The 12,347-nt window shown below is 36.6% G+C and overlaps 2 protein-coding genes across 3 annotated transcripts; both read right to left on the bottom strand.

The window, feature by feature from the left end:
* Positions 1–299: 299 nt before the first annotated feature.
* hirip3 (HIRA interacting protein 3) lies at positions 300–6,185 on the bottom strand. Of its 2 annotated transcripts, none has more exons than XM_023348749.1 (8): positions 6,071–6,185; positions 4,713–4,833; positions 4,353–4,500; positions 2,925–3,296; positions 2,679–2,833; positions 2,359–2,506; positions 1,660–1,758; positions 300–1,330 (listed from the first exon to the last, which is right to left on the bottom strand). In XM_023348749.1, the coding sequence occupies exons 1-8, from the start codon at positions 6,145–6,147 to the stop codon at positions 1,146–1,148; spliced, it is 1,305 nt and encodes a 434-aa protein (XP_023204517.1). In that variant the 5' UTR covers positions 6,148–6,185; the 3' UTR covers positions 300–1,145. The 2 variants fall into 2 exon arrangements, with proteins under 2 accessions (XP_023204517.1, XP_023204519.1); XM_023348751.1 differs by having other exon boundaries at positions 2,679–2,830.
* Positions 6,186–7,164: 979 nt separating this feature from the next.
* On the bottom strand, positions 7,165–11,969 carry LOC102232213 (BTB/POZ domain-containing adapter for CUL3-mediated RhoA degradation protein 1). Its single transcript, XM_005806989.2, has 7 exons — positions 11,576–11,969; positions 10,607–10,867; positions 10,208–10,377; positions 9,453–9,542; positions 9,226–9,278; positions 8,940–9,135; positions 7,165–8,535 (listed from the first exon to the last, which is right to left on the bottom strand). Exons 2-7 carry the CDS (start codon positions 10,842–10,844, stop codon positions 8,290–8,292), a joined length of 993 nt encoding a protein of 330 aa, XP_005807046.1. The 5' UTR covers positions 10,845–10,867; positions 11,576–11,969; the 3' UTR covers positions 7,165–8,289.
* Between the last annotated feature and the right edge of the window lie 378 nt (positions 11,970–12,347).

Genomic DNA, 12,347 nt, shown 5'->3' with positions numbered 1-12,347 from the left:
CTGTTGATTTGCAGCAATCCACATTAATAGTAGGTATATAGGGCCCCAAAATAAAATTCCGCTTTGTCCCCATGGAGGCATGGGCCAGCAGCCCAGATGCTAACCTATCCACAAAACATATTAAAGATTGTGATTGTAGCATGTGTTACACACAACAGGCCTGGTGTCAGTGTAACAGATGCTGATTTTCCTGTAAAAAGCAAAGAACAGGTAGGAGTGATAAGGCAGAAACAAATCTGTGCTTCACTGGAATCTGTTCTGATTAAATATTTATTAAACATTTCCAAACAGCACCAGATTTGATCTTTCTTCAAAATAATCATTGTGTCCATGTTATTTTCTTTGTCATTATATACAATATACTTATTCCTGTAATAAACAGTTTTAGATCCTTCAATACAAAGGTACATTTTATGTCACACACTTAAGTCTCAGAATAACCCCCTTTGTTACCCCATCTGCTACTGCATAAATATACAATGTATTTGTATATTTTATGTCTGTACACCAACATGTTCACAGAAAGACAATATAGCTAAACAGATTCCACTCATGTAATGTAAAAACGATCTAAACAACATAATACTACTTTCCAACAACTTCCAGAACAGTTTTATTTCAGAGCTAATAACTGACAAAATATTAAGCAATCTGCACATAAAAACAGATCACAACAGCTCCTGTACAACAATAAAAAAAGTAGAATAAATGTATATACACAGCAATCCTAACTAGAAGACCATTTTTACATAAACTTCTATTAAGTTCTTGGTGTCAAATCCAATCCCGTTTCTGTGAGTCTTTAATACACTGGTTTAATTTTATTGTGTATTTTGAGTTTAAAACCATGAGAAGATTTTGGCAACTGTGGAAATGCTGAAATTTTTTTCAATCTTTGTATCAGTCTCTGCAAAATTTAAAGGCATCTACAGGCAGATATAAAATTGGCTTAAAGTATAAAATTAAAATCAAATGAAATCAGAAATCATGTATCATAACTTTTATTTTAATCGGAGCACTCAAAAAAAAATCACTATCAAATTTAACTTGAAAGGTTAATAAAAGTATTATGCTTCCAGTAACAAAGAAAGTGTTACCTATGTACAAGCCAACAACAAATGGTATAAAAGTGGAACAGCCCATGTTCAGTCAGTGTCCGCATCATCACTGATGATCCCATGCAGGTTGGCCCACTCCGATATCTTTCTGCGTCCTTTGGGAGCGTTATTTTCCTGGTCACTCTCTGAATCAGAGTTCAGAGTCCGCTGATAAGAGGAGGGAGGTTCCTTATGTACCTGCATGGCTGAGGTTCCTCTGCGTCTCGGCCGACCTGCTCGAAAGGTGTGTGGACATATCATCAGCTTATGCAGGACAAAAGCTTATTAAACAGCATAAGAACAATATTGGATCAAAACACTATTCAGTTATTGAAATTGGTAGAAGATATAAAAAATGTCCTTGACAAGTAGATTTATTATGTGTATATGAACAGAATAAAATCCAAACTTGCCAGATTTCAAAAGTTATGAGTGGCTGATCAGTGTGTCTGGATTAAACCTCCCCTCAAAAAACAACAACCAGCTAACAGTAATATTATAGTATTTGTAGGCACTTACTCATTTGGGGCTTCAAGAACGAAAAAAAATATTTAGAACGTACCTTCGGTGGAGATGATGTTATCGACATCAAGTTCAGCCAATTCCTGAGCTTCCTCTCTCTTCAATCGAACTTTCTTACATTTCTCAATAGAGGGGTTACCTACACAGGAGGGGAATAGTCATTTCACTTTAAGAGTAATAATTTAGTGATTTGATTTAGTGAAGTGATTAGAGAAGCAAAATATCCTTAATAAATGTTAAATTCCAATAACAGCAATTTAACCAAGTCTACATTGATGTTTGTTTTATTGACTAATGTCGAAAGGTAAGAAAAAATAGAGGTCCTGGCAGCTGAATAATATCTCAACTCATTAAGATTGTTTTTTTCAGTACCTGAAGATACTGAATGAGAGAATAACCTGAAAACTGCAGATGAGCAGTTTGAGCTCATCTGCTGATCCTTTGACAATTTAAAACAGTTTTTGTCCTTTCAAATGTTGTTGGCATTTTTCTCCTCTCCCTCATTTGAGGATAGATGCTGCAGATCAAAGCAAATCACGAAGCAATTGACTGAGGCTGATGATGAATCTGCATTTCCAGTATAAACAGAGGTGTACGTTTTAATTGTAGTACTGAAACAGTTAGCACAATGTAATTATATTGATTTCATCTAGGTGTTTGAACATGATTTTGTACTCTCGGTTAAAAAGAGAGGCCCCAAGATTGAAGTCAGTGAAAAGACGAACATATCCCCACTGACCACGGAGCCCAAGATCTTCAAGCTCCTTCTTTAGAACAGCCACTTTGGAGCGAGTGGAGCGGCAGCCGTCCAGTAGCTTCTTGTAATTCCTCCTCACGCCACAAAGAGTGATGTAGCGTTTGAGTCGCACGACTGCTTTGTCTTCATCCTGCAGGAACAAGAAGACAGCTGAGGAGATGAAGACTTGTTTTAACATTTTAAAAAAAAATCACAACAATACTGCAGCACCTTCTTTAGTCATCTTACCATCATAAATTTCAAAAAAAGTCTGAAAGCATGAACATTCGAGTTGAGATTTCTTGCATCAGTGAAGAGCTCACCTTTGGGCCTCGGTTCTTCTCATCTGTCTTCATTGTTTTCTTTTTTGTCTTTACATTTTTATTTTTTTCTGGGTCGCTTTTCTTCTCTTCATCCAAAGACGGGAGCGATGATGAATCCGAGTCTGAATCATTTTTCTTCATTACATTTTCTTCTACTTGGCACAAGGGCAAGACATTCAACAACATTAAGCATAATCATATTATTGTGTAAATGGTAAAACATATACACTCATGTTGAACAGTTACCTTTTTCACTGGCAGAAGAATCATCATCCTTGATTTTTTCACTTTTCTCCAACTTATTGTCCGAATCACTTTCACTCTCCTCGTCGCTCCTTGGTGTTTTTTTCCCTCCACTAGCATCAACATGTCTTGTCTCTTTGCTCTCAGCAGCTTTGACCTTCTTTTTCACCCTTTCCTCCGGACTTGGACTCTCGTTCCCATCCTCTTCTGACTCATTCATCTCTTCATCTGAAGACTCATCGCTTGTGACGCGGCGCTTAGTTTTTTTGCTTTTCTCATGCTCTGATTCTTTTGCTGCTTCTTTATTTTTAGACTGAGATCTAATTTGTTCTTTGTTTTGACTTCCTGCTTTACGGTTCTGCGTGTCTTCAGAATCTGTCAAACATCATAAAGAAAAAAAAAAGTCTTGGTGACATTTCCTCATGTCAGTCACAGTTGCTATATCCATATTGTTTAAGATCAACCCCCAAATATGTCAAAACACAGCATGCAAACCTACTACGAAATATTGATTTCTTGTTATGTCCATAACATGGAAATAACATCCATCATTTATAATTAAAATAAAGTCTGGTAGTTATAAAGATTTAATCTATTGTGTTGTAGCAACAGTTGTTTAAATGAGGCGAGACTCCTAAAATGATTCAAATTAGACAACGCGGATGGAAGTCTGCTTCGAGGGCGTCCAAGAACTACAGTAAAATCAATTTACCTTTAAATGATGATCACAATACAAGAACATCAATTTTCTTCTAGAGAGCTAAAGATGCACCAACCAACACCTTCAAATCTGCAAGGTGGACATTTTTCACGTTGAAGATTTTCAGTGTTTTTAAAACTTATGGAAGCACAGAGTAAGGATTTCCACTGCAGCATGACAAAAAAAATGCCATTGATAGATGTTTTGCTTTTGCATGCAAGGTGAAGCTACTTTAGCTTGTAGCAGGGGTGTCAAACTCCAGACCTCGAGGGCCACAGTCCTGCAGGTTTTAGAATTTGCCACAGGTACAAAAACGCTGGAATGAAATGGCTTAATTACCTCCTCCTTGTGTAGATCAGTTCTCCAGAGCCTTGCTAATGACCTAATTATTCTATTCAGGTGTGGTGCAGCAGAGGCACATCTAAAAGTTGCAGGACTGCGGCCCTCGAGGACTGGAGTTTGGGACCCCTGTTAGAGCTTCAGTTCACACTAAATCAGTAATTTCATGTTGTAGCAGGTTATTCTAACACACTCTGAGAGTTTAGTTTTGCTGTGACATATTCTCTCAGGCCACCACAAATAAAAACATAACTAAAAACAGACCGTATGCTTAACTGGTGATGTACTTATAGTGGTGCTCTTAATGTCATGCAGGAGATTTAATGTTAACAAATCAGCAGCATGTTAATGACTTAAATGTGGGCTATTTAAACAAAATACATAATTCATACCTGATGATGAGTCAGACTGTTGTGATCGTGATTTCATTGCTGTGGATTCGGTTTCATCTTCACTTTCTAACTCCTCTTTTTCTCTCTCTCTCTTTCTTTTCTTCTGTGGTTTTTTGGTTTCCGGCTCGCTTTCACTCTCATCATTTTCCTAGAGTAAACACAACTTGTTTACTGCAAAAAGAGAAGTACAAATACTTCCTACAATATTTTACACATGAACAATAATACAGGCGCAGCGTTCTGCATCAGGAAACATTTCCCTTCTATTTTTTTGCTTCACCAACTTGCAACAACAAAAAATAAAAATCTTATTTTTGAAGCAAACAGTTAAAGGCTTGACAACCCTTTTGTTTCAGATACCTGCATTTTCATGAGTTCTTCCTGCACCACTTGTTTCATGAATTGTCTTGCTTCAGAGCTCAATGATTCACATCCTGCTTCAGCCAGGTATCGTTTTTTCAATATTCCTAAGGTCAGTGTGCTGAAACAAAATAAGAAAATAAACACGTTGAATGAGCAGGATGGAACAACTCACAGATGAATCTAGGATTCCACTGAATGTTACGAGGTATTCTACAAATGATGTGAGCACAGATTAGTCTTTTTTTTTAAATGCACACAAAAAGTAAAAACATTTTGTCAAACATTTTTGTAATATGTAAAGAAGATATAGAAATTTTAAATATGCAACAAAAAATAAATTGTACGTACACAAATATTTACACTTTTTGCCAAGACACTCAGAAGCAAGCTGCATCTGATTTTTACTGATCTTTAATGACATACAATTTAAGGTTTCACAGCTGATAAATGCATATCAGAACAAAAACTAAGGAATACAGTTAAAGAAATTTGCTTCAGACCTTCAACACCGGGTTGTGTCAAAGCACAGATCTTGGGAAGGATTAAAAACAAACAAATAAATGAATAAACATGTCTGCACCCCAAAACAAAACTCTGTTTGGTTTGGAACCACCTGGACCCTCACTAAATCTTGACCAACCTGAGAAATAAGGGGAAAACCTTTTTTTTTTTTTTTCAAACAAAGAAGAACTGTCAAACAACATACCATAGAGGACGGCCATAGTCATCAGTTACCACAATTAAATGTCCCTAATATTTAAAATGTTCAATTCATGGCATTTTATAATAGAAAAGATTAGCATGAAATATATCCTTTATTGTGTCACGGTGGGGAAAATCAGATGTACTGGCAGCAAGTTAAATATTTAAATGCACATCCAAACAGCTATTCTTAAAAAAAAAAAACTTTCTAGAAAAAACAAAACAGAGAAAACGCGGGTCTATTTCTGCAGTGGCAACAGTTTGTCACTAGAGGAGGCCGATTGATATGTAAGGAATAAAATAAACCTTTCTCAAACATGTAGTTAGATCAATCAAAACTATAATCAGGACAGGTGGCTCAACTTATTACGACTGAACCGTAAAAAAATTGAAAACACCATCATGCTGAGTCGCTAATTGACAGATCAGTCATGTGGTTGACTCTATACCACTAAAAGAAGAAAGTGTAATTAGAGAACTAAATGACCATTGAATGTCTGTGTTTGGCGTCAATGTTGAAGCAAACATCTCCTTATCAAAATGAAGCAACAGTAAGTAACAAACAGAACTCGTGGAGATGAATAATGACCACAAAAAGCGCGTTTTTTTTTAATGTTAGTATTTTTCTTTATGATAATAAGATTTAAACGTACCTAAGGTCTGGCTCATCAAGGAGTTGACCTTTTATAAACCTCCGGATATCGACTTTCTCCTGCTCTGACACCATCATGAACAGCTACTCCGCTTGCTGGGTTTTTGGCGGCTGGTCTCTCGAACATAGGCGGAAGTGACGTAGAATCAAGCGCGCCCCCTTTGAAATAAAATGAGGTCTTGACGTTTGAGTCCCATGCTCTACTCTCCATGCACAAGGCCTACTTTTTCTACCAACAGCGTCAAAATATTAGAATATTTCGAGTAAAGAGTAACATTTCTTGCTGGTTATCTCATAAAGTGAAACGCATAAATCAGATAGTGATATACTCCAAGCCTTTTTTTTTTCTTGTGAATTTATTTTGGCTTTAAGATAATGAAGACCCACATTGTTATTGTCTTAAAAGGTAAAAGCACAAAAATACAAAGTCATAGAACACACAGTCAACAATTGAAAATTGTTGTCATTCTAATCAGCTGATTAAATAAAGACACCTGATAAGGTTTCCTGAGCTGTTGAGTCTCTTTCTCTGTGGGTCAGTAATCTACATAATCACGGGGAAGACCATGCTGAAAGGTCACTGCTAATGAAGATGGTTGTTCACGGAGTTCTGTACCTACCCAAGTATATTAACAGAAAACCGAGTGGAAGGATGAAGGCTGGAAGGAGAAAGTGCCCTATCAACAGGGAGATCCTCAGCCTTGAGGATTGTCAAGTGAAATCCTTTCCAAAAGAGCCACTGCACAGACAAATGCTAAACATGGGCTACAAATGTCAACATTCTGGATTGCATTGGCAGTATAACTCTTCAATTAGGATGTTGACAAACAAGCTAATATTGAACCGAGGGGAGAGGTCCATCCTCACCTCTCTCTGATACCTCCTAGCATCTTTAAACACTTCCTAAATTCTAGCAGGAGTGGATAAACAACGTAAAAATAAAAATCAGCAGGCTCATACTCTAGTCAAGCTACAGCTGGAGAAGGTAGAGTGAATACTTTTATCAAGCTATCCCAAATGTGTAAAGCTGGTCAACCACATTTAAGGTTTATATCCATTTAATATGTTAAAGGAAAAAAAAGTAGTAAGCAGAAGATGGATTTCATAAGCAATTTATTTCAAACATTTCCAGGACGGAAGTTAAATTAGTGCATTTTCCAAGGTCATACACACATACCATTTGCATTCAATGTGTTTTTTCCTTCTTATTTTTATGAGTGCTTAGGTTGCCACCAGTGATGATTAGGAAAAAAGAAATAGTACCTTAAACTCTCCTGAAATGACAGTCAAGTCTAGTTAAACTTTTTACAGAGTGCATTACCTATTAATTTAAGCTAAATCCTGTGATTTGGTGTAAGATAAAACAAACACGAGAGAAAATGGCTCAGAAAAACATACCAAGATAACAGTCACAGCTCATTTTTTAACACTGAACTAAAGCCAAAAGTTCAGGTTGCATTAATCTAGAGGAGCAATCTCAAAATCTGCCACGAGCAACAGAGTGCGCTCAATAGCAGCAGAATCAAAACTCACTCAAGCATCAGGTAACAAAGATTGATTTCATTTACAAAAGTTAAATACCAAACAATAAATTAAGTTTATAAATTAATAATAAAAAAGAAGAAGCTTGAAGCAGCATTTATAATAATTTAAACACAGAAAACAGAGCTGCTCAACAACTAAAAACATGGCTTTTCTTTTTAATTCCAGTGTTAACATGTCGAGGCTCAACTTCACCGACTTGTCAGTCAGGCTCTGTGCAGCAGTACCATCGTCCTCCAACAGAGAAACCAGACGCATCACATCCTGGATAAATGTTTCCTACATATTAAACACAGACAAAGCTGCCAGTTCAAACTATTTACACCCAAATAAATGGCAGGTGGTCTGCTCTACTAGATACATGGGTTTTGAGGCTCATTCAGTATCATGCAGGAAGGTACTTGCATTTGAAATATTATTCTACCAGTTTCAGTCACAGCTGACTTTATACACTTTCTGTTGAAATATGCAAATTGATTTTGTTGTAAACATCACTAAACTCTCTCCTCACTTAAAATTCAATCAACCGCTGGGTCTCTGCAAGTGCTTAAAGACATGTCATGAAATAAGTAAAGACTTCATTATTACTGTGAACAAAGAATGTTTCATTTTGCAAACATACAAAAAAAAAAACAAAAAAAAACATTGAATTCTTCCATGCCATATTTTCTGTCACAGTTAATCCTTGTACACAGTTTGCTGGCCGTGTCCTCTCTCGTCATGCATTATGTGCCTCCTTACGTGGATCCTGCGTACCCGTCTGTCCCCTCCCGTTGCACCCTCCTCCTCTGATTGGCCGGCTCCGAGCGATGAACCCGAGCCTCTAGAATCTAAAAGGTGCAACCCTCCTGGACCGGTTCGGTTGTTCTCATAGATGAGGATGTTGAGCGTTTCTTCAAATATCCGCGCTTCGGGAAACTCAACCTAAAAACATGAATATGATTTATTTTATATGAATGCCCCCTTATTCATTTCTACGATGTTACCTTTTTCAAGTTACTCTTTTAAATAATGCTTTGTTCACTTTTACTTTGGGATCTCAAAGTTAAAGGGGGCTAAATACAAAAGTGAACCAAACTCAAGATTTGTTTTTGTATAAAAAAATTCCCTTTGAATCAAATACTACTTTGTCTCGAATGGTATCCAGTATAAGGATTTCATTACAAGAAATTCTTATACTGTGCAATTAATCAATGTTTGTACTTGCAACGTGACAAAATGTGAACATTTTCCAAGAATTGAACACATTTTTAACAACTTATTTTAGTGAATAAGTTGTTGTCAAGAACATGTAACAACAGCTTTGAAACCTGTCACACAAAGCTTACTTTGGTCTGCTTCTTCTCCGTTGCGTACACAATGGAGGTGCAGCACACCTCTGCGATTTTGCGGCCTTCGCCGTAGAAGGACCAGCAGCAGATCTCGTCACCGAGCACGTCTTTCACAAACAGGACACGGTTGTTGAATCGGAGCACCAGTTTGTCAAACAGCTCGATGTTCTTCAGCAGGTTGTCATCGGAGTTACTAGTAACAGGGTAAAATGACAAGATGGAGAATAATCAGAATAATCAGCAATGTATATCTCAAAAAAACATGTTTAGTAAGTGTTTTTACCTAGTATATGAATACTTGTTGTTTCCCCTGTTGTTTTGGAGCTTGACTACTGGCTGCAAATAGAGAACAAGAACACATGAGGCAAAGCAAGATCAGATTTCTGTAATGACTCAACAATATAAAAAAATGATTAAACTGAAAATTATTTTAAGAAAGGGACGGGAAACAGTAAAGTGCAAGAAAATATCTTTCCTACAGGATTTTTGTTTCATTTAGATTTAAGTTACTTTTCTACATGAAGCAATCATCTTCTGCTCTTCTTTGGCTGATGTGATCATTGGGATGCGGCAAACACTTTCGAAAATATCTTGTTGTTTCTAAAAGTAAAAGACAAAAAAAAATGTTTTTACATATGTAAGAAAAAGATGTGTACATTTCTTCATTTATAATAATGTGCATGAGACATGTCTATTACATTAAGGAAAACCACTCTGTAAAAAATTTAGATTTTGTAAATATTTTAGGAATTCCCTCAAATTCATCACAGAAAAACAACAAAAACAAAAAAAACACTCAAGACTTCACACTTAAAAAACCTAAGTAAAAATTGATACAAAAAATAATGCCCAGAACTTAACATTACAACTCATCATTACATTTCTAATAAGAGGCCAGAGCAAATTTTCTAAGGAGAATTTCTTACAAACTAGAATCCTCCAATTATATGAAATGGAGACAAAACAATAAGATCTACATAAATGTTACAAGAACAATAAAATAAAAGCTGCCTGTTAGTTATTAGAAAGCAAATAATGATGAACTGTTACTAATTATTTGACCATCTATTCCAGACTTCATATTTTGTTAAAATAAAATTGTATTTAAATTGTGAGTCAGTTTAATTGACGCTAACTAAACTAGTTAGGACAGATCAGGTGAGCTCATTGACAAACTTGTTTAAAATTAATTTCAAGCTCATTTTAAAATCTCCATTTTTCATGTCAATAACTAAACATGTAAAAATCTCAAATCTTCTAATTACCTGCATGGCATTGAGGCAGTGTTGGACTAGTCCTTGTACCCTGTAGAACTGGGCCTCCTTTAGGATCTCATCAAGTTCTCTGTGGTCTTCTGGAAGTGGTACCGAACCATCTCGCAGGAAGTTCAACACCAATGAAAAATGTCGACCGGACCTTTCCAAAACCACCCAACCTAAAGCAACAGGAACATTTCTCTCAGACAGTGATACGTCTCTGCAAACTGCAGAAAAATAAACAGATTTGCAAACAGGAAAAAGCATAGACTGTAATACAGTTCCAACATATTTTTCCCCCCCAAATGGATCAGGTCACATTGGACCAGCAAATAAGGACAGTAAACAATATCATGCAATGTTAGATGCGCTAATAGGTGAGCAGCTATCAGACACACATCTACTGACCTTCAGAGTCTATGGTAACATTTGTTGCGCCAGTGCAAATGCTTCGCAGAAGACTGTCTTCTTTGCTTAGCGTCTGGATGGTTGTATAATGCAGGGAGCCGCCAACATTTAACTTGACGTACTTGCTCCCCATCAGACCCGGATTTCTGTGCCCGTCTGTGCTGTGGCAGGCAGGCTGGGGAACGGCAGACTGGACGGAGTCAGCATCATGACCGCCGACTGAAGCCTCCGCAGACATGGGAGTGTGGGCTCGCTTCTCGACTGCAGTACAGAAGAACAGGCTAGCTCATTTCCGCAGTCATATTCAACCACATAAACAAGGCGGGTGAGTATCAGTGAAATTTGGATGATGGCAATACTTTAGCTGTTTTCAGGACTTTTTGTTCAGGTTTATAAAGTTGACTTTTTAAGATCATAGTTATTTAGATCCAACATGAAATAGACAAATAACTTTGATTATATAGAACATCATCAAAGAAGCAATTGTAAAACAAACAAAAGCAGGTAGTCTCTAACATTACAGTTGTGTTTAATTTTGACCCTGAAAGATACTTTTGAGAGACATCATATCAAAACATTTCTGTATACAATATAATAATCTCTTACAGTACAATAACTTGATCTACCTCAGTTAAATTACTGTTGTTTTAAACTGTATAAAAATAACAACAAAAAAATCATCATACGGCCTTATCAGTCAGATCTGAGTAAAGTAAAAGCCTAAATATCCTCTTCATCGGAATACATTTTAATCTGTAATTGTGATTAATTCGTTTTTATGTTTTTTGGAAAACAATTTTTAGCCCCGGTTTTCATTTTATGTGAATATTAATCTCTTAGTTAAAATGTGCCCCTTAGTTTCCTGCGTGAAAAAGAAATACATTACAGAACCAACTGGTGTCTAGATACGAATATATCAAATGTAAACACGCAAATAAACGTAGGCTATTTACATTAGAACATACTCACCACGTTGAACATCCAAGGGTGATAAAGAGTGAAAACTCTTTCTGAGCGTAGCGATAATATATCAGGAAATTATTATCAGCTAGCATAAACAAGCTAATTAACACACAAGCATTTACAACGAAGCTAGCAGCACAAACATCATTCTTTTTTTCTACCGCAACCACCTTCCCAGATAAACAAGCTAACCCCGACTGCTCTATTTTCATTCACTTCATGCTAACAGATGTATTTTACTGAGTACAGCTTCATCTGTGGTGAACAGTCTAAACGACCTAATCAATAAACAAAATTACTATATCGACTGACGCTATCCCCATTGTTTGAGTCGCTGATTATCAACTGATGCTAATGTGAGAAGCTAAATAGGTCACTCGGAAATGAAAAACAAGACAATCCTCTTCCGCTGCTTTCCGCAGTTCGGACGTGATTTACCGCCACCTGCTGGCTGGTCTTATTAATGTCAACCTTCAGGTGCCGAGTCTGTTTTGATTCTCTAACCTTTTTGTATGTAAAATCAGAGGAGAAAATACGTAGAACAAAGACTCATAATAATATAAAATTTGTGAAAATTCAGCTCTGAAAGTCTTTTGACCTGAGGAAGGTAATTTGTAATTCCTGGTGTTTTCCTGCCTCCATGTGGTTAAAATGGGAAACTGTAACATCAGCACTCTTCATCGGATTGATTTTCATGGCACACAAGAAACTGCGTTCGCTCCTTTCTGACACCAAATATTACTTGTCAATGATTTGTTATCTGTTTTCCAGGACCAAA

This window comes from Xiphophorus maculatus, chromosome 16, assembly GCF_002775205.1.
Source record: "Xiphophorus maculatus strain JP 163 A chromosome 16, X_maculatus-5.0-male, whole genome shotgun sequence".
Lineage (NCBI taxonomy): Eukaryota > Metazoa > Chordata > Actinopteri > Cyprinodontiformes > Poeciliidae > Xiphophorus > Xiphophorus maculatus.
The sequence above is the reverse complement of the archived record's forward strand: the minus strand, read 5'-3'. Positions and strand labels throughout refer to the sequence as shown.

What these genes read in the sequence shown, in the direction of transcription:
- hirip3 (XM_023348749.1), bottom strand. Translation starts at nt 6,147, where the DNA reads ATGATGGTGTCAGAGCAGGAGAAAGTCGATATCCGGAGGTTTATAAAA. An exon ending in CTTGATGAGCCAGACCTTAG is followed by an intron (nt 4,834 to 6,070) that starts GTACGTTTAAAT and finishes ATTTTGTTTCAG; the next exon opens with CACACTGACCTTAGGAATAT. An exon ending in TGAAGATCTTGGGCTCCGTG is followed by an intron (nt 1,759 to 2,358) that starts GTCAGTGGGGAT and finishes CCTCCTGTGTAG; the next exon opens with GTAACCCCTCTATTGAGAAA.
- LOC102232213 (XM_005806989.2), bottom strand. Translation starts at nt 10,844, where the DNA reads ATGTCTGCGGAGGCTTCAGTCGGCGGTCATGATGCTGACTCCGTCCAG. An exon ending in TGTTACCATAGACTCTGAAG is followed by an intron (nt 10,378 to 10,606) that starts GTCAGTAGATGT and finishes CTGTTGCTTTAG; the next exon opens with GTTGGGTGGTTTTGGAAAGG. An exon ending in TGATTGCTTCATGTAGAAAA is followed by an intron (nt 9,279 to 9,452) that starts GTAACTTAAATC and finishes CTCTATTTGCAG; the next exon opens with CCAGTAGTCAAGCTCCAAAA.